Source organism: Solanum verrucosum, unplaced genomic scaffold, assembly GCF_900185275.1.
Source record: "Solanum verrucosum unplaced genomic scaffold, falcon-dt-bn FXZP01000261.1, whole genome shotgun sequence".
Classification (NCBI taxonomy): domain Eukaryota; kingdom Viridiplantae; phylum Streptophyta; class Magnoliopsida; order Solanales; family Solanaceae; genus Solanum; species Solanum verrucosum.
This window is the reverse complement of record NW_026019969.1, coordinates 14,111,779-14,135,361: the sequence shown is the minus strand read 5'-3', so window position 1 is coordinate 14,135,361 and position 23,583 is coordinate 14,111,779. Positions and strand designations below refer to the sequence as shown.

General features: G+C 36.5%; 5 protein-coding genes across 5 annotated transcripts; 3 read left to right on the top strand and 2 right to left on the bottom strand.

The window, feature by feature from the left end:
• Window positions 1-818: 818 nt before the first annotated feature.
• On the bottom strand, window positions 819-3,984 carry LOC125816701 (AP-3 complex subunit sigma-like). Its single transcript, XM_049496326.1, has 7 exons — window positions 3,848-3,984; window positions 3,693-3,735; window positions 3,041-3,102; window positions 2,730-2,826; window positions 1,914-1,984; window positions 1,239-1,330; window positions 819-1,150 (listed from the first exon to the last, which is right to left on the bottom strand). Exons 1-7 carry the CDS (start codon window positions 3,914-3,916, stop codon window positions 1,087-1,089), a joined length of 498 nt encoding a protein of 165 aa, XP_049352283.1. The 5' UTR covers window positions 3,917-3,984; the 3' UTR covers window positions 819-1,086.
• Window positions 3,985-4,693: 709 nt separating this feature from the next.
• LOC125816635 (transcription termination factor MTERF2, chloroplastic) lies at window positions 4,694-8,188 on the top strand. The gene is made up of 6 exons (XM_049496254.1): window positions 4,694-5,494; window positions 6,044-6,452; window positions 6,646-6,861; window positions 7,119-7,226; window positions 7,481-7,755; window positions 7,835-8,188. The coding sequence occupies exons 1-6, from the start codon at window positions 4,749-4,751 to the stop codon at window positions 8,148-8,150; spliced, it is 2,070 nt and encodes a 689-aa protein (XP_049352211.1). The 5' UTR covers window positions 4,694-4,748; the 3' UTR covers window positions 8,151-8,188.
• A 488-nt stretch (window positions 8,189-8,676) lies between these two features.
• On the top strand, window positions 8,677-13,049 carry LOC125816690 (NADH dehydrogenase [ubiquinone] iron-sulfur protein 8, mitochondrial-like). Its single transcript, XM_049496317.1, has 8 exons — window positions 8,677-8,787; window positions 9,730-9,829; window positions 10,998-11,051; window positions 11,150-11,241; window positions 11,400-11,513; window positions 12,252-12,319; window positions 12,396-12,507; window positions 12,598-13,049. The coding sequence occupies exons 1-8, from the start codon at window positions 8,734-8,736 to the stop codon at window positions 12,691-12,693; spliced, it is 690 nt and encodes a 229-aa protein (XP_049352274.1). The 5' UTR covers window positions 8,677-8,733; the 3' UTR covers window positions 12,694-13,049.
• A 3,777-nt stretch (window positions 13,050-16,826) lies between these two features.
• LOC125816676 (uncharacterized protein At1g01500-like) lies at window positions 16,827-19,448 on the top strand. Its single transcript, XM_049496301.1, has 2 exons — window positions 16,827-17,636; window positions 18,813-19,448. The coding sequence occupies exons 1-2, from the start codon at window positions 16,929-16,931 to the stop codon at window positions 19,032-19,034; spliced, it is 930 nt and encodes a 309-aa protein (XP_049352258.1). The 5' UTR covers window positions 16,827-16,928; the 3' UTR covers window positions 19,035-19,448.
• Window positions 19,449-20,178: 730 nt separating this feature from the next.
• LOC125816650 (BTB/POZ domain-containing protein At3g05675-like) lies at window positions 20,179-23,419 on the bottom strand. Its single transcript, XM_049496272.1, has 2 exons — window positions 22,082-23,419; window positions 20,179-20,717 (listed from the first exon to the last, which is right to left on the bottom strand). The coding sequence occupies exons 1-2, from the start codon at window positions 23,324-23,326 to the stop codon at window positions 20,445-20,447; spliced, it is 1,518 nt and encodes a 505-aa protein (XP_049352229.1). The 5' UTR covers window positions 23,327-23,419; the 3' UTR covers window positions 20,179-20,444.
• Window positions 23,420-23,583: the final 164 nt, after the last annotated feature.

Sequence of the window (23,583 nt, the reverse complement as noted above, 5' to 3'; positions counted from 1 at the left end):
AAATGCAACACTTGGGCAACAAAAATAAGGGTAATTCTTAAGACCAAGGAGTTGATCACAGTTCTGTTCAAGCAAAAACTTGTATAACATTTTTGTGTTTGATAACCGCGGCGTCCAGGCCAGCTTGCACACACCTTGACTTATTCACCAGCAACAAGTACCAAGTAACTCTATCCACCAAGACAAGACATTTACCAGCAACTCTTTAGGGAAATCATAGGAACATGCAAATTTTACCAATGACGAGCCTGGAGGTATGTCATCCGATACTCGGGTGTGGAAATAATAGTTTAGTTTGTTCAAATTAGGACAAACGAAGAAGCATTCTTCGTAGGAAATGCAGCAAAACATATGCTTAGTCCTCTAACAATGGTTTCTTTTAGGCAATGGGTAGTTTAGAGATTTTGGCTTATATGGTTTATACACAGACGACAGACCAAAATCATGTAGTGTTCGAATGTCTCACCATGATGAAATAAAGGTCAAATGCCATAAATCTAACCGTAAGCAGCAGAAATAGCCTTATGGCACTATAACATTTACAAGGTCTTGAGATAAATTTCCCTTTCCTCAAATAAGCAAAAAGTAAAAGTAAAAAAGGGACGTCCAAATTGATTTGAATCAACTCAAAATCATCTATGCAATAATGATTTGAAAAGTGCACATGTCCCTAGAGCCTCATTTTCATGTATATATGCAGCTTTTGATATGCTGAAAGCTTGAAGTCAAACACAATGTAATAGATACAACTAGTTGAAAGGAAATATCATATTGAAGAAGCACTTATAAACTTTCTTATATTCACTTCAAGTAATTTTTCCAAATGGGATAAAACTTGGAACGTCACAACTCTGTAGACAAAAGTCGAATAGTTCACTTGCAAGCACTGTAGCTCTCCGAAAACTCTTGTGCAGAAATTTCAAGCACCAAAAAGTAATAGTTCAACAACTTGGTTGACAAATACAGTGCCCAGTTCATTGATCATTGCCAGCACCACTTGAAACCAAATTTGGTAGCACTATTTAATCATTACTCCCTGATAGATTATCTGAATTGTCCTACAGAACTTACCAAAGTCAACATGTGCTATCGACCTTGCCAGCTAGTTATTGATGGAACTGCCATGATTGAATTTGCAGCTCTTTCCATCCTGAACAAATATAGTTTATAGCATCTTGACCTATGTCTAGTGAGTAATAAACAAAAGTGAAAAGAAACATAGTGGGTTCGGAGAGTACTTATAGATTTCTTCAACAGCCTTCACCACTTCTGAGGAACTTGTCTCAAGAACTTGACCTCCCAAAATGATCTCATCTAATATAGCATGCACCTGCAAAACTTCAATACATCAGCAAAGTCTCAAACATTTTTAGTTTAAATTATGGAAGCAGAATGTCAATGCAAATAAGATCTTATCTACAGGCCAGTCACTCTTTCTTGTCTTTGATTAGTTACGGTTATTCCTAAGAAGAGTAATAGTTTCTCAAATTCATTTGGTAATACCTGTCAACTTAACTCAAAAGAAGTAAACGCCACGTTGAAATTTCACCACCTTCACTTCTTATATTTCAAACTCTTCATGTACAAAAAGAATTAGCTCGCTCTAATATACTCAAGCATCCCTTTGTTTCCAGAATGGCCCACTTAAAACTAATCAATTAGCACAATAGCTCTGCTTCTTAGATCAACATTATTTCAGGGGGAGTCAACTTCCAGTTCAGATATTTGGAGATTAAGGTATCCCAAGTCTTAATTATTTTGTATCCCCAAAGTTGATGTAAACAATGAACCAAAACACAAGTGTTTCTTTAATATATCAAGTACCACAAAACCCAAAGGAATCAGGTCACTGAACAACTACATAACTTTAGTGATACATACTTCATAATGCTAAACCGAGAGAGAAGACTAACCTTATTGAAATTGAATACTATATCAAGTTCACGTACATTGCTGAAACACTTGTCCATTGTCTCCACAAAAACTGAACTCAAAAATGTTGTCAACATCATTCAAGTTAGCAAATCTTGGAGAATGATGACATATACATTGAAGTAAAATAAAATGATCAGAATATGCTCTGGTCTTACAAACGGAGTTCTTAAATTGTGTTCAGGTAGCTTACATCAGAAGCACAAATACACACACTTATCACAAGTAAAAACATTAGAAAATGTTTAGCAGTGACCACAAACTCACTCCTGTCATTCCTATGAAGACCTATGACATAGTACAGCTCGACGAAAATTAATAGCAGCACTCCCACCAAATTTTAGATGTTGAAAGTGGTACTGCATAGCTATCAAAGATCTCAGACCACCATAAGACATGATGATGCTCAAACTTGCATATTTCTCTCATATCCCATATTATACTATTTTAGTAAAAGATACATGTGTGATAAATTTTCATTTGCTAAAGTTTCTTTTAAAAGGGTAGGACTTTTGATTCAATCTTAATATTTTGGAACCAACAGATACCGCAAGGCGACAAGCAAGAAATCGTTAGGAAGCCTCAGTGACAAGTTTGTTTCATTGCAAGAGTTTTGCGCCTGAACTCCCAGTGTGAAGGAAGAAAAACACAAATTACTTTAAAAATCTATCAAAGAAGAGATATTTGACTTTCGATTTACTTATACATAATGTAACCTTTTGATAATGAGTCACAGCTCTTCTATTAATCGATATAATATCTTATAGCCAGCATGGTCAGAGCTTGAGTAGATATACCTTGCATGAGATCAAGCATTGCAAGTTCATTCTCCGAGCTGTCAAATATGAATAAAATATGTAGTGTGGCATAAGTCTTGTACACAAGTCGAGCATCCTGTATGTAAGGAGGCACAAGATGTGAATCTCTCTAGCTATTCAGGTTAAGTAGAATCTCAGCAATGTTTAGCATAAAGTAACGATGAAGAAAAAAGATTGATCAACCCTTTCCTTTGTTTTACATGTACTTTCGAGGAATGATAAAAACCAAAAAGAAAAATATAAAACCAAATTCAGAGAGATATAGAGAGAGCCAAGAGGAAAACACATACTGGTCCAAAGAGGGAGTCAACCTTGACGAAGTTGCTTACATTCTCTGCTCTACTGGATAAAACTGCACTTGAACACAAAATATCACAACTAATGATTTACACGACAATCAACAGTACACTGATCACCATACAGAACAACAAAAGAGTAAATCTTCACATCACTAGGTTTAATATAAATGTTCAAAACCACTACGTGATTTCTTACATGTTACCTGGTAGTTATTGTTGGTGGGAGGTGACAGGTATCTCACGGAATTAGTCTAGGCAGGGGCATATTTATAGCCTAAAATATGGGCACCTGTTGGCACCCATGCTACAAGAAAGTCGAATGTTGAGCGGTTACCTAGAGGACTAGGGATCAGTTCCCACTTACTATACGATTTTCTTCTTTTAGTGGTGCACTCATGTTCAAGAAATTCTAGATTCACCTCTGACTCTAAATGCACATAAGCTGGCCCAGATACCACAGTAAAAAAAAAAACATTTTTCAAATACCACCCTAACAAAAATGAAAAGGGTTTCTCGGATTTAGCCTAACAATTCATAATTGGCAGAAAAACACAGATCAAGATCCAATCTTTATACTTACAGAAGCAAAAAGAATTTGACAATCTAAAACAAAAGAAAGAAGGAAATCAAATGTAAATACAACCTCCATATAATCTTCGAATCAGCTCTTGCTGCTTTTCTGCGGGCTAACCTTACATTTCAACAAATAATTGATTTTAAGAAAGAATAAAAAATTAACAAAAATAATTTTAATCTTTGTGTTCTTGTTTGTAATATAAAGGGTTTAGGGAAACTTACATGATAATCGTAGAATTTAGCAAGACGGGGCTTTCCCTTATCGTTCATCAAGATCACTCCCTTTATCATCTTCGTTTGCTTATTTGATTCCAATTGCTGGTCTCCTCTCTCAATGTTTGTAAATCTTGATTCTTGATTCTTGACTTAACGAGAACGCGCGTTGCTTTGCGTTTGGAAACCTTTTTATGTTTCGTTTATTACAATTAGACACACACAAATGTGGTGAAATGCAAATGCGACCACCAATGTCAAATTAAAATACTCCTTAAATTGAAATGGTTATGCGATAAAATTAGTTGAACATGAAGTTTTAAAAAAAATTATGATTTAATTTTTTGGGAATATACTTAAAAAAGGGGGGCGTACTCCATTGGGACAGAGAAATATTAAAACTTGATAATAGGTGACTTTTGAACCTTGTAGATCTTAAAATAAAGATATGAAGAATATATCAAAATGCACTTTAATCTTATATTGTCAAGTATATTATGTAAAATTTTAGAATCAAAGAGTTATCGAAATAAACTAAATAGTAAAGTAAGACAAACAAATTCAAATAAAGGAAATATTAGGAATAAGACATAATAAATCCGTGAATTATGTATAAATTGTCACTTACACCCCTAAACTGTGACTTAGGGCCAGTTTGGAAAGTCACCCTGATAAATGAATTTGGTGCAATTGGTGTAATTACATTGTCTGACTTGTTTAGTTGGTCATGTAATTACTTGGTCAGCCTAAACTAGGTGAAGGCAAGTGCAATTTATCTTTGTTTCTGGTGCTCAAGTATAGTTTTGTCTAACTTCTTGGGTTTTAATGAATAACCAAAACGCCTTATTCTTTTTCTCTCTAATGAGATATTTGCAGAGCTTTATCCAAATTCAAGTTTCCTCCATTGAAGATGCTTTGCGAGCTTCATCACCATAACTTCTTCTTCACTCCACAATCCATAAACCAACAACACCAAACTACTCTACCCACCATTGTATACTTCTCTCCAAAACGGCGTCGTTCTTTTACCATTTTCTCCACCCACCACCCCCACCAGCAACCCCACCTTAAAAATCAAGAAACAGATACCAAAACCACCACTTCATCGAATGATGAAAAGGGTATCACTCGAAAACACAATTCGAAATCCTCTGCTGTTCTCCTCCGTTACCTCAAACAGGAAGAATACCAAGAACCGTTACCCGGTTCAGCTGAACCGGAAAAACAAGACTGTGCTGTACTGGAAGAAGATAAAGAGAAGGTTCTTGAAATGTCACTGATAAGGAAAAGAACCCCTCAATTTCCAGGTTCTTTATATGTTCAATCCCCTACTGACGCTGATGTGAATACTTCATTGCCCCCAATTTCCTCTTTGTTTGATTCTAAAAAAGGAAGTGGATTTGATGATGATGAGATGCTCATAAAGGCACTTGAGATAAGGAGGAAAGTTACAGTGGAGATTTTTAAAGAAGCAATGAGAAAGGGAAGGTTTAGTATTACCTATTCGACGAATTTGGTTTCCGAGTTGCCTGATTTTATAGATTATGTGATGATTCAAGCTGCTTCAATGAAGCAAATGCCTGAGTTCTTGGGTTCATCATTCAATGTTCGTGCCAGAGCCTTCATAGATGACTCTGGTGTCGTGCCAATTGTGAGGTACAAAGGAATATGCACATTGAAGTTTGTTTATACACATTTTGCTCACTACATAGTTGCATTGTTAATACAAAGGTTGATTCCTAGAATAAATTTCTGCAAATACTAATATAACTTCCATTTTCGGTTACAAGACTCTATAACGAATACTTGCTTATGCATGAAACTTGGGATAGAATGTGGAATACGATTATGTATATTGTCTCTATTAAGATTAGCTAATTTCTTGACCTAAATTTGGCAGTGAATGTGTGAAAATCCGTGTATTATTGTTGAATAGCAATTCATGCATTTAGGGACGGAACTAGCAACTTGTAGGCAGGAGGTTCAACTGAATTCTCAACTGTGCATAAAGGGCAAGAACTAGTTCTTTTTTAAGGGAAAGTTTTTGTGAAGTGGAAAAGGAGGTTCAAAATTTTGCTTTCTGTCATGGATTCATATCTCAGATGTGACATTTTTGAATCCTTGTATGAACTCCTGGCTCTCCACTGTCTGTGTTGTAATATTGCATATCTAGTTTGGAACCAAACTACCCTGTGTTTCTTGCAGGTGGTTAAAACACAATGAATTGTCATATCCTCATATTGCAAACCTCATTTGCAAGTCCAGAGGAGATCTTGAATCAATAAGACGTTTGGCTGAGTGGTTGAAGTCAATTCATGTGAAGGGAAGATTTATTGGGCTTGTAATGATTAGAGCTAAGGGTAATGTTTTGGGTCGAAGCTTGGAGGAATTGGACGAAATCGTTGGATATTTGGAGTACAAGGGTGTGAAGAGAGATTGGATAGGGTATATTGTAGGCCGATGTCCTGAAATATTGTCCTTCAGCATGGAAGAACTAGAGTCTCGTACAAATTTCTATTTTGAAATGGGAATGGATGAGAAGGATTTTGGAACCATGGTGTTTGACTATCCTAAGGTGCTTGGGTACTTCTCTATGGAAGAGATGAACCAAAAGGTGCCTGATTTAACGTATTTCTACTGTTCTTTACATAAATGGGCTATCTTGTTTTTTCCCATGCTTGGTGCAAAAAGCACTGAAGAATGACGTTGTAAGTGGCTATGACATGCCACTTGGTTGATTTAACTTTAGAATGAAATCTTATATTCCGACTTTTCTTCTCGTTGAAACTTGATTTATGCTCATCCAGGTTGCATATCTCAACGAGTTTTGCCTCAGCAATGAAGATGTTGGAAGATTATTAGCTTTTAAACCCCATTTGATGGGTTGTGGTATTGAAGAGAAGTTCAAGCCTCTTGTCAAGTACTTTTACTACCTAGGGATTTCAAAAGATGGTATGAGAAAAATTCTTGTTACCAGGCCAGTGTTGTTCTGTGTTGATTTCGAGACCACCATTGTGCCTAAGGTATGCTATTACTTTTGGCATGTGTGGCACTACATTAGATGTCGGAGCATCAAAATACAAGTACTTAAATTTCAATTTATGAGGCAACTCAAGTTTTTTCACTTTGATTTGAAGTTTCTGTTGACAAGTCGAACTTCTGCAGTGCATTTTATACCTCCAAATCAGAAAATATCTACAACAATTTCTGTTTGTTTTAAAATATCTCCTTTCCCTTTTCTTTTTCCCTGCTAATGACTTTACATTCTTGATTGTTGAAGGTTCAATTTTTACGAGACATAGGTGTCCAACAAGATGCTATTGGCAATGTGCTTGTCAGGTTTCCCAGGTTACTCACTTTCAGCCTCTACAAGAAGATACGTCCAGTGGTTGGTTTGTTTCCCTTCTCCTGATTGAACTGTTTATGTTTCATCTGAATTCTCTCAACATTGTTGGGTTCCTCTGTCCTAGTAGTATTTGGTGATAGTGCAATCCCTATAACATGAACCTAAGACTTGATTTATGAATCAGAGCAACTATACAACTCTATCTCGTTTCCGTTTTGTCGTTGGCTACATTTGCTACTAGACTGCTTGCCACTTAAAGAGTGGGAGCAAAACTGATACGGGTTATCTTATTATAGGTCATATTTCTTTTGACAAAAGCTGGTGTCTCCCAGAGGAACATTGGAAAGGTGATAGCTCTAGGACCAGAGCTTCTGGGATGCAGCATTGCCAATAAATTGGATCACAATGTGAAGTATTTTCTTTCCCTTGGCATAACTCTCAGACAACTAGGTGAAATGGTTGCTGATTTTCCAATGTTACTGACATACAATATAGATATCCTTCGCCCTAAGTATCGTTATTTGCGAAGGATGATGGTTCGGCCTTTGCAGGATCTTATTGAATTTCCAAGGTATATATGGCATTCAATGAAACTGTCCTTCCAATATTGCTATCCCTCTATTCTACCGAAAGTGACGTCTATTTTACAGGTTTTTTAGCTATTCACTTGATGATAGAATAATTCCTAGACACAAGATTATGGTGGAGAACCGTGTAAACTTCAAGCTTCGGTATATGTTGGCTAGCACAGATGATGAATTTAAACAGAGGGTTGAGGCTGCCGTTGAAAGACGCTTAAGATTTGAATCTGGAGTCATATATGATAAGCAGGAACACACTGAAATTGATGGCTCCATTGAGATGTTGCCTTTTGATTTTCAAACAACTGAGATACTAGAAGAAAAAACAGATCTTTGTTCTGATTACAAAGATTTACCTACTGTACATATTCAGAATTCTGCATAACTTACCCCAAAAAAAATGCATATAGAATTGTGAAATATAAAATTGTCAATCTTAATTTATTCCCCCAATAACTTTCCTTAAAGTTGACATCAATTTTCACTTAGATACTTTGTTCATTTTAAATACCCGTAATTAGGCTCTACTTTGTCATTTTGAACAAAGCCTACTTGAGCTGCCTAAGTGAAAGTTGGTGTCAACTTTAAATATTTGTCTATGGATTTCCGCCCATAATTTTAGCTCAAGTTTAACTCATAAAAATGTATTTTAAAAAAAATATATATATAGAAACACTACCAATCAAATCCAAAACGAATACCCAACTTATGAATTGAAAGAAAATGAGGAAAAGATGCATGAACTTTAGGTGTGTTCGTTTCAAGGAAAATATTTTTTTCCAATAAATAAATAAATATATTAAAAAAAAAAAACTCAACACGCCCTTAGAAAAAAAAAAGAAAATAAATATATGGTAGGATGTTGAGACGGTTTCATATGCCGGTGAACCGATCGAGTATAATAGGTGTAAGCGGAGCATTTCAGTTATTGGCCAATCGCCTTTTGGTTTTCTCGCATCTGGACTCCAATGGCCGCTATATTAGCTCGCAAATCTATATCTGCTCTTCGTTCTCGTCAGCTTGTAAGTCTCTCTCTATCTCTTTCTTTTCCTCATTTAATTCTTACATCTCCTTCAGACTCGATTTCTCGTCAGAATGGTTTCTTGAACCCTAACTTTACTGATATCAATTGAACCGTTTGGACACTCAATTTCATCGGTATTAACTTTCCTAGGCATTAGGTTATCTTCAAGACAAGGTTATGGAAACGACCTCATGTTTGAAAATTAGTGTTGTGATGGATTTGGGTGTTGGGGGGAGACTCTCATTTTGGATAAGATTATGGGGCGTCTTTACTCTTTAGGGCACAATTTAGTGTTCCCCACTCTACTCTCCGTCTCGTCTTTCTATTGCCCGATTCAAATCACAAGAGGATAAATTTGGAATAATTCTAGTACGGGTTAGCTTAAATACTTGTAGGGACTGACGGGGTTAGATAGGTTAAAGAGAAAGAAATGTGTAGAAATTGCTGTTTATGGAGGAGATGCTGAGTGATGGATTACAATTCAGGCTTTCCCTAGTCATCTGCTCAACATTATGGATGCCAGTACTTTTACTCTCTTATACTATGTGTATTTGCTTTTGACAAGTGATGGATATCTTGGTGGTAAGGACATCCGTTTTCTATAATAAGGTTGAGGGTTCAGAGTTACATTACAAGGCAAAGTGGGAAAACTGTACTGTTGGATATCGTGTGGGGTGGGGGAGGGGGTTTGGTGTGGGTTTACCATTTTAAAAACATTTCCTTCTTTTTTAACCTCTTAAACTTCAAGATGCTACATACAATACATTGTGTCTGTTGAGAAACTTTATCCGGAGATGCGAGAGTATGCTGTTACTTTACTATGTTGTAGGTTCTTGGTCAGTATGGTTGCTTGTATATGTATGTGTATGTATATGTGCATTCCATATCTTATGGCTTAATAGAATGGTTTGACACTTTTTTCTTTCTGTGGGAACTGTAGGTTTTGGCAGGACAAGTATGGCAAGGGACTAATACACCTAATGGAACTCTACTTGGTACTCGATCATTTGCTACCAAGCATTCGTTTTCAACCGACAAAGGTTTGTATTTCGCTCTCCAGCCCCCCTACCCAAATCCACCACCCTTTGCCGTGAGTCTCTTAGCATGTGAAGCATGTATGTGGATGATGTATCTGTAGAGAAAAGATTGTAGCTCACTGGAATAACTTTTGAGCTTTAGTGGGGATGTAAATGTTACACAGTGTGGTGCTTAGTACCTTCCTTTCCTACTGGGTTGCTCACTTAGATGAGCACAATTACCAAGGGAGGAGTAGGAAATATGGGATGTTTAGAATTTGTTGGGGACCTCGGTCATATATTTTATTTTTTTCGGGTTAAATAATTAGATTATAAGACCACTAGAACCTTTTCTGATATTTGAAATGAGTATTACTTTCCGTGGAAGATTTTGAGAGAAAAGTAGGTCAAGCATCATCTTGCGCATGATATTCTTGTTTTGCTCATATCTATAGTATTAATGTCCGCAATCCAATTTCTATTGTGGCTAAGATAGTATTACAACCAAAATAGCTCGTAACATGGTACATAGTTATTCTGGATGGGACCATGCAAATTCTTGCAAGTAGAAACACCTGTCTATTATGCCGTCTAATCACCTGTTGGGAAATCCATTTGCAATTCTAAATGGATTTAGAAGGCTAGGCTATCAGAATACTTGTCCAACATGTTGGAACCCGATGCATATTGGAGAAGGTAATATCATTTGCTGCATGTGTAAAGATGTAGACTTTGCTAAAAATATATAACCTTCAACAGAGATAAGATGAAACATAAAATTGTCTTTCCAAATATTCAAGCACTGAATGCACTTTGAGTGAGGAAATCAGTTGCATGCGTGCATAGGATTCTATTTAATGGCGGATTGCCCCATTTTTTCTGTTGCACATTATTATTCTAGATTGGAACTGCACCCTGAGTATGTTGGGTTTTTTTCAGTAAACGCTGGGGTATATGAAAACCAATTCTTGAGGGTCTTAATAGGAGGTTCTAAATGATTCGGAGCAATAATTTACTCCGATGACGAAGTAGTTAGTACTCCTCAACTCAAAGTTCATAATAGAAAGTAATTATTATTACTCAACTGAAAGTCATTGCTTTGTTATCAGCCCCCTGGGTCTTTTAGTGCCTTATTTTGGGGTTCCTCAATATAACTTACTTCCATGGTCCATTGCTTTTTCTTTCATGTCAGATGATGAAGAAAGAGAGCAGCTAGCAAAGGAACTATCAAAGGATTGGAATTCAGGTAAATCCTTTTAAAGAATTCTGACTCTGTGTAGCATTTAGATTCCCCTAGCGATGCCTTTGGCATTACCTGTTTCTGATTTTTTTGACTAAATGCAGTCTTTGAGCGAAGCATAAACACACTCTTTTTGACTGAAATGGTTCGAGGTCTGATGTTGACGCTCAAGTACTTCTTTGAAAAGAAAGTGACTGTAAGTCTCTCATGCTTCCACTAGCTTTTTACCTTTAAAAGTTTTTGTTCGATTGCCAATTGGACAGTCTTCAACTCATCTTCGGTGGGAGCATTTGATATGCTAACCTCTCAGACTTTACCTTTTTGAGTAGCAAATCAAATACCGTTATATTGCAGATAAACTATCCTTTTGAAAAGGGGCCTTTAAGCCCTCGTTTCCGTGGAGAACACGCCCTGCGACGTTATGCCACAGGAGAGGAAAGATGCATTGCATGTAAACTTTGTGAAGCTGTAAGTGCTGACCTACTATGATTGTACTGCAATTTATGTTTACACACTACTGATTCGGACCTGTGTCTGTCGTTGTTCTCTGTTTGTTGAGATTTGGGTTATTATGATGTTAGTGTTGGTCTTCTACTGCTTCATTGAGGTGTGTGACTTCTTGCATTCTGGGGTAGCTACTAACTACTTCCATTCTTTCATGGATGGAAACAAACGAAGTTTCTTCATAATTAAAAAAGGAAGAATAGTAGTGAAATATGTGCTTTTGATAATAAACTGTAAGATCACAGAAACTGCTCGACTGAACTCCCTCTTTTCTAGATCAAGGGTCCTGATCTTGGGTAGTATGTTGATTAAGCTCAAGTTGACAATATATGCGTAATGGGGAAATCTGTACAACAATATATTCTTTATGGAAGCACAATAATGTTTTGAACTGTGTAAATAATCTCATAATCAGTTTGTCTATTTGAAAACTAAGATTAAGTGAACTAAACGTGATAAAACTGTTGTGCCACCCCCAATTGGCACTTTTTTTAGCAGTTCAACCTAAAAAGAAGCTTTTCTTAGGGAGGATTATATATATCTTCTTTGTGTTTTTTTTTACAAAAGAGATATTAGGGAATATATACTGCTATAGTGCTCTACTTATTTTAAGACTTGTGTGGGTGATATTGCTAGCTTTCTACATGTTGAAGTATATGATTACCTATGTTACTGATACAAATGAATTGGGATTTTTAACAGATTTGCCCTGCTCAAGCTATCACAATCGAGGCCGAAGAGCGAGAAGATGGCAGTCGTCGAACAACTAGGTACACTTTTATCAGTTAGCTGATGTCCCATTAGATACTTGGACATGCATGCTCATGTCTATATCAACGATTACAGGTATGATATCGATATGACAAAGTGCATCTACTGTGGATTCTGCCAAGAAGCCTGCCCTGTTGATGCCATTGTTGAGGGGCCCAACTTTGAGTTTGCAACTGAAACTCATGAGGTCTGTTGTAACAATTATATTAGCAAAAAATTTGAAATAAATGAACTTCTACTGTTACATACCTTGACTAGCATAAATTGCATGCATCAGGAACTCCTTTACGACAAGGAGAAACTTCTTGAGAATGGAGATCGATGGGAAACTGAGATTGCAGAGAATCTGAGATCTGAAAGTCTCTATCGCTGAGTTTTTTCGTCAAATATAAGCTGAAATTTCTTATAAAGTAATCCACAAAATAAAGGGTGTTGGTGAATGCTCTTATTTGTACTTTCCCTTGATTTTTGATTGTTAAGATGGCTCTATTTTGTACCAATCTGTGAATGAAATAGAGCATTATCTTGAACTAGATTTCTGGTATGGCAAGCTGAGTATCTGTAAAGTAAACGTCCATGGTCATAGACTCAAGTGGCTATGTCACCGCAATTACTCCTTTCGTACCAATGGGGTCTTCATGGAAAAGTTATATGAAACCATGATAGGACTTGCCCAATTTGGATCTGGATGATCCATTTATAGTTCTAAAGAGATTGAAGTTTAGTTCATTTTCCAGTGCTCTCTCCTTACAATTGCCATTTATTGTAATAATTGTTGTTGCAAATCAGTTCCTCTTTCGTGTTCAACTTACTATAGCTGTTTGTTTTGGTGATGGATGGAAACTAGGGTGCAAAAAAGGGTTCCAAAGTTTATGTTGTTGTTGAGAATCTTCCTCACAAAATACCATACTGACATCTGAGTACCTTTTCAAATCTTGAATAATGTTTAGATGGTCCCAAGAGATGGGCTTCTATGTGCTGCCTACTCAGAGAACAGGAAGTTGAGAAAAATAATTCAAATGATTGCCTGTAGAGAGTAAAATTACGTTGTGTTTCTTACTACTAACCCTAGTAGTGTGCCGTCTCACAAATTGGTCAACCCAAACCTTATAATTTTGGGTTCACCAAATTGTGAGATAGAAAAGTTTCACACAACTAGTGTCGATGGTAAGCAACAATTATTTTTTTTGCAGTTTCATATGGACACTTTGCATATGAATAGCGTGGTTGCCGAGATGTCGTAATTTTCGATGAAAATATTATAGAAGACATTTACGTGAGGTAGTATGATAAAAGAGCACGTGATTATGGTATGAAGAAGATGATGTGTCGGACGTTGTTCACGTGCTATATATTTTATTCCCCAACTTCAATTCATTTTTAACCTCAAATGCCCATTCCCATACTTTAGCCAAACTGGTGTTCCTCCAGGAATCTCAACGGAAATATACAACTTACACTTATTACAGTAAGTTGTAAATAACGTTAAAAATATATTAGAATCATTTTATTTGTTTGTCGAGAAATGTATATAAAAAAAAAATCTAGTGCACCTTGTAAAAAGATAATTTTATCTAAAACGAAGTCTTTTAATGAAGGTTCAAACAACGGACATTCATGTTTATAATAAAGTATAGATAGATATATTATTTGTATTTAAAATATGGAGTATAAATACTTCAATACTTTGGTGCATTCTGTTTTCTTTCTCGTCCGTTGAAAGAAAATAAAAGGAACAACAAAAGCTATTCATGCCAAGTGCATGTTCATGGAATTGCATATAAAATAACTTAAGGCAACCATTTGTCAGGTTCTCTCAGGTTGGAGTTTTAAATATGAAAAGAATCTTATTGAAAATTTTGTGTTCTAGGTCTTGCAACCTGCCATCTAAATATAGTCGGACTTCAATATGTTATTGGAGGAAATGAAAAAAAAGAAAGTATGATCACATTCTATGCCAATAAAATGTGATAGATCACCGACTGATGTATATTCCGTTGTTTATTCTCTTTTTAATGAGAAATTTTCAACGGTACTCTTTCAATGTTGTAATAATTACTATTACATAGAATTATTATTTTTAGTGTGATAATATTAAATATATATGTAGAGGGGATGACGTGCGTGTTTTTTAAGATGATTGCTTTTGGTGGGAGCAGAAAACTGTTAAAACAAAATATAGGGAGGGAGGAGGTGTCTCTTTTCAGTCTTTTGGTGCAGTGCAATGAAGGATAAGATATTTTTGCAACGACAGACACCATTTGGCTCCATTCTCCATCTTATTCCCAACCGTTCATTCCCTCCTTTGCTTATGCATGCATTTCCACTTTCCTCGCTCATTAACTCTCCCTGTTTCAATTTATTTGTCTTATTACAAAATTCAAAAAAATAACGAATATGAAATTTATCAAAATATTTTTTAATTTTATAATTTGAAATAATTTGTTATCTAGAAAATCAAAACTAAAAAGTTATCAAAAGAAAAGTTTTTCTTTACTAATTTAAAAAAGATAGACAAATAAATTGAAAAATATATATATACTATTATATTTCCCAAATTGGTTGGCTTTACTTGCAGATGGCGGAGACAGGATCAAATTCAAAGAAAAAAATGCCTAAAGAAAAAGATCAATAACTCTAATAATTAGCAAGAAGTAGAGCTGAAAGTTTCAATTCTTGTCAAAGAAAGTTTATTATTTATTATTTTATTATATAAATAAAATTTATTTTTTTACAAGGATATTCGGAACCTTCTACCTAGATTCGTCCAAGTTCTCATATATAACACATCCCTCTGTTATTTACAATTAGATTATTTCTACATCGACTTATGTTATACGTGAAGCAAATTTAATTTGGGATATACTAGTTAAAAGGAGTTTCCTCTCTAATATTTCTCTGTATATACTCCCTTCGTTCTAATTTATTTGATATTTTTCGAAATTTGAGTTTCAAATTAGTTTTTTTTATTGTAATGTTTTTAAATACTCCTTTTGCACATTATTTCTTACTATCTATTTTGGATTTTACATATCTCTTAAAAATATTAATATAAGTATTTTATTATACTATTTTCGTGAATAAGTAATTAACGTTAATGGTAACATGTAAAAGAAATATGTTTTCTTTTGATAAGATAAAAGCAACAAGCGAAAGTGAACATTTTAGTATAATGGACAAATAAAAAAAGATGAATGTGTGTGAGATCTCGAATATGTGTACATATTGTAATTTGTAAGTTGTTAGGGTACTTCTTATGTTTTCAAGGATATAAATATTTTAGACAATTAAAATTAAATTGTTTGACTCTTGAAATGTCAAAGTGAAATGAGACAAAGGGAGTACTCCCTCTATTTCATATTAATTGAATTGTTGAGATATTTTTTCATTTTTTAAATTAATTTAATTGTTCAATTTTCAAGATTACTTTTAAAATGTTTTAATAATAATTAATAAGGATAAAAATTGTAAAGTTAAGCTTAATTTATGTCTTAATCTTTTTTTTTTTAAAGGATGTGAAACACCTTAACAATTTAATTAATATGAAATGGAAGGAGAAGTATTTAGAGGTGAAAGTTAAAAATATGGATTGTTGAAAGAAGTCATGTATAGTTTTGGTGTTCGATAGAGTACAGGCAAAGAGGTGAGTTGTATGGTTTGCATGGAATAGTGTTTGTTGCTAAATGATGAATGATGCTATCTTTCTTTCACACAAGTTTTGTGTTTTATGTTATTTTGTTTGTTTCTATACGTGACGTCTTCACACCTCTGTCTTTTAGTGATGATGAGTCTTTTGTTGGAATTTGGTTGCTCTTTTACTTTCTTCTTCATAAATGACCCCCTCTCTCTCTCTCTCTGTTACAAAATTTATTAAATTGGTTTTGGAATTGAAGGGGTTCACATTCACTCTCTCTTTCTTGATCTCTGGTAATACATTCACTTCTTGATTATTCACAACTGTCATTTCTGCTCATGGGGTACTTTTCTTGGTAATTCAAGATTTGAAATTACTGCTTACTGTGTTGGAGTTTAAGGTTTCTTATCTCTCTAGTTGACTTGCTGTCAAGATGGTTTTGTAGGTTTCTTCTACTGTTCCATTGCTTTTTGAAACTTTTTACCAGATATGAATTTTTGTTGTTCTATAAAGGTCCCACCTTTATATGTGATTCACTTTTTTGTTCTTGGAGTTATAACCTTCTTCTTTTCTTGTGTGAATGGAGAAGAAAGATTTTAGTACTATATGAATGGAAAATCTCAGTATCTGAACTTTCACTTGTTACTTGTTGGTGAGTGTTCATTCACCACCTTGTAATCCCCTCTCCATTTCTTGTACCCCTAATTTTATTTAATCCGATTCTCTGATTGGAAATTCATCTCCTTCATGTTTATATCTCAGTAGTTTGATATAATTAGTTGATGCTACTTGTTTCTTAGTCATTCCTTTTGTCTTAGAGTTGCCTCAAATATGTGGGATTTGTAACAATATCTGTCTTGTTGCTTTCTCTTTTGCCAGGTTCTCTTCACTGTTATGAATCCTACTTTTGGGGTTCCTTGCCAACTAAATCTTGATGGATTTTGGTGAGCAATAGCCTTGATTTTTGTGAAGGAATGGAGAACTCGCACGAGAATGGGTATGGAGTGGCTGAGAATGGCCACACCCTCATGAGGCACTCTCCTTATCAGCCAGGATTTAAGCTATCTTTACAATGGTTAGATTTGAGAGTGTTTTATGTTAGAATTAGCAAATGTGAGCTTGATGATTTGACCGCCGAGTACCTCACGGTGAACCATGTTCCGCTGAATCGCGATACACTTTTGGAAGTGAATGGTGCACGGACTGGAATTTATTCTGATGGGGTATCCACTGTACTCAGAAGAGATAGGTACGATAAGAAATCCGAGGAGGTCACTTTTGTTAGTACGGATAGTATAAGTATGACAGGAAGTGTGAGATTTGAGGTTTACGATAGGGATGTTGTTGTGTTGTATGGCTCATTAGAACTATGTAATAGCAATGGGTTTATCGGTGAATCTGAAAATCATGGTCAATCTTGGAGCATCAATTGTGAAACAGATGTGCTTGCTGGCTCTAGTTCTAGCTTTCTTAAAGGAAACCAACACCTCGGTACGGATTTGGTTTCTCCTGTAATTGAAGTTTATGTGGCTGGTTGTTTCTCAGGGAAACCAATTATACTGACAAGGACCTTAGAACTCGGACACCGGAAGAAGCAACAAAGGCAAGGAATGCTGGAATCTATACCAGAATATGAGGCAACCGAAAGCCAGTACCATATTTCCACTTCATATGCAATGCAGGTATACTACTAGTTGTGGTGATTTGATGTTTACACCTATACAGTGGTTGCAGTTCTAGCTTTGTTTAAGATAATTTACAACTCGATCAATGTTTAACCAGTAGTAATTAGCAATTTTTCACCCTTCATGCCAAATAATTTTTGTTAGTCTTTTTTGTTTAACAGCTTTTCCATATTTGATGTAGTAGTTTTTAGCTCCTCTGTAACTGTATTTTCTTATCTTGTGCTGTCAGTACCCACTACTCAGGACCAGCCAATAATGCTTGAGTACCATGAGCAAACTTATCTTGAAATTTTGGGAAACAAAGGATAGAATCTGCCCCAGAATTATATACACATACTCATATGTACACACATGTATACTTAGATACACACATATGTATCTTACCTTTTCGTTTTGTGTGTTGATGTTTCTACTTCTTACCAGGATACCACATGGGTGAAAGGAAACAAAAAACTTTGTGCTAGCATATAAGACAGTACACCGTAATACAAAATATCCAGTGTGATGTCACAAGTGGTGTGGGGGGAGTGTGGGGTATATGTAGACCTTACCCCTACCTTCGCGGGGGTAGAGAGGTTGTTTCCGAAAAGAAGATGGTATACCATATATGTTAGTATTTGAGATATTGCATCTCTTATCTACCCAAGTAATCAGGAACTTGTCACCCACCAGTACCAATTTTTTTCAGTACGAGGACTCCTTCCGTGAGCACAAGCTAAATTCCTCATTTCAATTTATGAACTAGAGAGAAAGGGGAATCTAATGCAGTGAAGCACAAGATAACAACTGACTAAACACTATGCATATATACTTGAAAACTCAATGGAATGATTTACGGATCAAATCTCAACAAACTTCCTACTGAAATAATTGTTGAACTTGTTAGAATTTGAATGCCTTGACAAGTTACTGAAGTTTCCTTAGGTGTGGATTTAGTTTTCCCTTTTATCTGATCTGCAATATGGGATATTTAATAGTTTGCATGTTAATTTCTTTGTCTATTCCCTTTTCTCTTCTTAGGCTTGATTCATTGTTAGCCTATGTGATTATGGAAGTCTAGCAAGAGGCACCTGATTTAATGATTTTTGATATGTAATACAACCATCTATCTGTTTTTCCTTTGTCAATCATCATGAATGTGTTTTCACAATTGCGTCAATGATCCATTTGCAGGTTACAGATCATGAAAGACAGAAACAAGAGCATGATGAATATAATCATTACTCAAGGATGGAATATATAGAAGGTGAAGATGGGGAATTATCCTGGTTCAATTCTGGAGTAAGAGTTGGTGTTGGAATTGGCCTCAGTGTTTGTGTTGGTATTGGTATAGGAGTCGGGCTTCTTGTTCGTACCTACCAAGGAACTTCCAACTTCAGAAGGCGTCTAATATGAATACCTGCTAACTTGATGATTTTGACTGATAACTTTCTCCAAAACTAAGTGCTGATGATGCAAGGTGATATAGGATCCTCTTGTAAGCAGAAATGTTTATGCCCTTTTTCCATTTCTTCCTGAACTGGTCTTTTATAAAACTCCCAGCAGTAACACTAGACATTGAATAAAACTTGAATCTTGTGTACTTGAGCTACAGTATAGCCTTAGACCTTGTTGCTAACTACCGATACTCACTTGTTAGAACAGTCTTCACTGAATCATATTTCTCATAGGTCTGCTGTCATTTTTTTTTCTTTTGTCAGTAATTCTTAGGTCGGTCTTCTATTGGTGTTATAACTTGGTCAAATGTATCAGTGAACGTTCCACCGTCTGTTCAAAGGTTTTAATCTAGTTGAATATCAGATTACTGTTTACAGATTGCAGTAAGTTGTTAACTTTGTGTTTTTGGTTCTCTTGTCGTAGACCTTATTTTTGCTCTCCAGGTTCCACACTTCCTCTATGGTTCTTGAAATAACTGAGTGGGCAAGTAGTTATGGCACTTTTTAGTGGTGAGATTCGAACCCAAGCTTAAAAGGTTCTTTTCTGCCTCTGGATCAACTAGCTTCTTGTATAGTTACTGGATTTTTCAGTTCATCCCCAAAAAACCCATCCAACACCCTAAATCCGCCCGTCTACATTTACATGCCGTACATCCTCATATAGAACTTACCTAGCTCCGATTGTCGTTGAAACGAAGTGTGCAAAGCTAAATAACATGCTGAAATTTCAATTGATACATTTACTTCTCCAATTGAGCTAAAAAGGTGAAACAACTGCTCAAACTTAATAAACGTTTAACCTACCAGCTAACATAACCTTTTGAAATCCGCAGAATTTCTGCAATATTTTCAAAAGCTCCTAATTAATTCCTAGAATATTAGATACATGGCTATACATTACTATCCCAGTGCATTACGAAATTTCCTGTGAATAGTTTCGGAAAAAGTCCCCCTTTGACAATGTAACAAGCCATGGAATGCCATGCTTACCTGCCAAATTTTGTTAGAACACACATAATAGAAGCAAGGGAGTCGGGATCACCAACAAACAAGCCTGGTGATAGGGGAAGCCAATTTCTACCTCCCTGAGTGAAAGAGAGAAGAAATGCAATTAAAAGACATAAAATGGGCAGATTTCATACGCCACAATGTCTTATGTACATGCTGGTCATTCTCTTAATAACCAATGCTTACAGTCAAGGATACTGCGCAACACCAAGTAACCAACCTAAGAGTCGCACAATCCACATAACTTCTAGTACAAAGGTGAGACAACACGTTTTATGTACAAATAACAGTGTCTCTTGCAATGGAGATACTAGTATGGACATTAGACACTAAACTGTCCCCATCCTCATCCACCGAACCATCACATATCTGGTAGGGGGAATCTATTTGCTCGTCGGAACCAGGTGGTAAACGCGCTGATTAAGTGAGGACAGTCTTCAACATTTCTAGTTGAAAAGCTGAGACACTGTTGCAATAACTCCTGGGCATCAGACAAGGGAAGCGTGGATATAATCCTCAAAAACGTGTCTTCCAGCTCCACATATATTGTTTTGTGACTTGGCGTCATCGGTGTTACATAGTCTTTGCACAAAATCAACACTGGAAGCCAATCTTTCACGATCTTCATTCTAACCTGTTTAGGCATTAGAGAAATGAAGTAAAGCAGAAGCGATTGTGGAACAATTGCATCACTGTTTATGATTTATCAGTTAAGCACAACATTAACTTGCCAGGTGATAACACCAGAACAGACACAACCAGCAAAAATAAAAATGCAGCTGTTATTGTAGAATGTCCATGTTTCTGGTTTCGACTCAGTTAACCTTTAATACAGATCATTCATTTCAACGATGTCAAACAAAACAAGGTACAAATAAGGAAAAAATCTTGTTCTAGATCCAAAACCATCTCTTGGAAACAATCAACACTATTTAGATGTTCCTGAAAAGGCGTTATATCTTCCCTTCGTACTTTTTTTTTTGGGGTGGGGGGGGGGGGGGGGTGGGGGGGGGGGGGTGGGGGGGTGAATGTTCACTAGAAACATAAATCACGTGCTACATCCATTTAGACCTATAACCACAAACAAACAGAAGGTTCTATGCTGCCCATTTGTTTTAAGTAACATGTGAAACTTCCATTATTAGTGCTTGTACTTCTATAAGCAACAGTACCAGCAAACTATACAAACTAAGAAACCAGCCTTGCAAAGAAAAACTAAGCTGGTTCTGTAAGTGTAACATAATTAACAATTCATGGGTATCGAGATTTGACATAAGTAGTACAGAAAGCATCCAACATCTGCAACTCCAATGTACAACAAGTAAAACCAGAACCACTATGGTTTAGCAGCAATTCTTTTACAATTATCCTGCCACTTCCACTGATGCTACTAAGAAAAACATGGTACAGCTTACGAATAAACATCTGTAGAGCATTCATGATAACAGTTATATGATACCATAACTTGCTGTTTCTTTGACGAAGCATCACACCAAGTCCATGAAGATCTAAAACTTACTGAAGTAGCTCGCATTTTCAAAGAACAGCACAAGGCTAACTAACACAAGATATAACTCAGAACATGTAAAAGCCAATACCCATTTGAATAAAGATCCATGAGACATGAAGTTGAATACTGCAAATGGATAGGAAAACTTCTAAGTGATGTCCCACTATTACATGCATTCAAAAGTTACAAGCTAAAATAGCTGAAAGCAGGAGAAAGATAGGTGAAACAGTAGCACGAAAACTCACTGTTATACACTCCTAGAAGTATCCTTTGCTAGTGCAAGAATATGTTCAAGTGCAAGATGCTCCAAGTCCTAAAGGTGTATGTGTGTTAATAGTCCCTAATTTTGCAACTAGGGAACAAGAACGTTTCAAAAGGGGTAACTTCTAAAGCCCTCATAGCCCAAATAGTGTATTTCCTAGACTCTATATTTTGCAATTACACATTCCAGAAAGAATCATTTGTAGACCTGAGAGATCGAAACGGACCTGTCTGGTGGCCAAGATAGTCCCCGTGGCGACTGCATTAGAAAGCTTGCAAGTGCATCGAAGCACAACTGCAGGAAGCCCTGGAACGATGTTCCTCCATGCATCATCACGGAGAGCCCTCAGCAAATCAGCAGTAAATGCGGCCTGATTGCTCCACTCTTGTACAGCTGTATCGGCCACTCTCAGTTCAATCATCCTCTCCACCAACCACACCAAATGCCTCCCATTTGTCATTGCAGTATGCAAATTCAGCCTCTGAATTGCCTCAATCTCATTGTGATCACCTCTAAAGTCAGGACTTGAGTACTCCTCCAACGACTCCTTCACAATCTTCAAGCTACTCTGAAAAGCACCGTCCAACACTCTCTTCGCTGCCTCTTTGGACGAAAAGTCCCTCAACAGCTTAGCTACAAATGCCTTAGCGAATGCCATGTTAGGATGGTTATGAAGTGCTGATAATATCAATCCATGAAGCATTTGTTCGGACGAATCAATTTTGTCAATCGAAACCCTAGCGAGAAGCTCTTGAGATTCCTCCTTGCTTAGCAAGGGAACTATACTGAGTATTTTCCTTTCTTCATCTTCAGCCCATGGTACGGCCTCAAGGAACCGAACACAAGCCTTAATGCAATCTTCGAATATTAGTTCCAAAGCCACCGGAAGTAAACACAACGCTACCGAAACATTGTGGATAGTTGTCGAGAAGTCATTGGTATATAGAAGCTGAAGAACAGCCAAATGATGATCGATTGATCCAGGAGTAGCGGGAACGCCGAGATTAAGTCGGAATATCCTTGAAGAATTCCCAGAATCGACGTCGTTTGATTCCTTTTGCCAGCGGTCGGATAAGAGAGTAGCGAAATACTTAGAACGGCAGAGAACATCGGAGTGGAGATAGATCTGGACATCGGATTGATCAGAATCGACGGCTGAAATGGATTCGGAATCATCGGTATCGAACAGCGGCAATTGATCAACAAAGAGACGAAGCACGACGTCAGCCGTGGCTGAATCGTTGAATCCGCGGCTAACAGCAGCGGAGGACGACGGTGCAATAAAGGTGTGAGAAGCTGTGCGGCGAATAACTGATGTCTTCTGTGTGCGTTCCGTTAGGGTATTATCAGGACGAGAAGAGTCGATGATTCCTATAGTAGAGGAAAGTCGACTATAACTACCAGAACGTTGTCGTTTTTTGCCGGAGGTGACTCCGCCGGCACCGGCACCACCGCCGCCGCCTGCCGTCATATGATTCTGCTAGAGGTCCTTCGCGATGAAGATCACGTTTCAGATAAGGACGATTGGGATTTCTGATCGAAGTGTTCAGAACAGTGTAGTAAATTAATTAATGTAATAAAGTTTTGAATTAATTGTTTGAGTATGCCGAATTTGGTTTATATTGCAAGACAAATGGATAAAATTGGATTGATGATCTGACGTGTCCAGGACCCATCTTCTGATAAGCCCATTTTATTGTTTGATCACTGATTCTGAAATCTCCAATT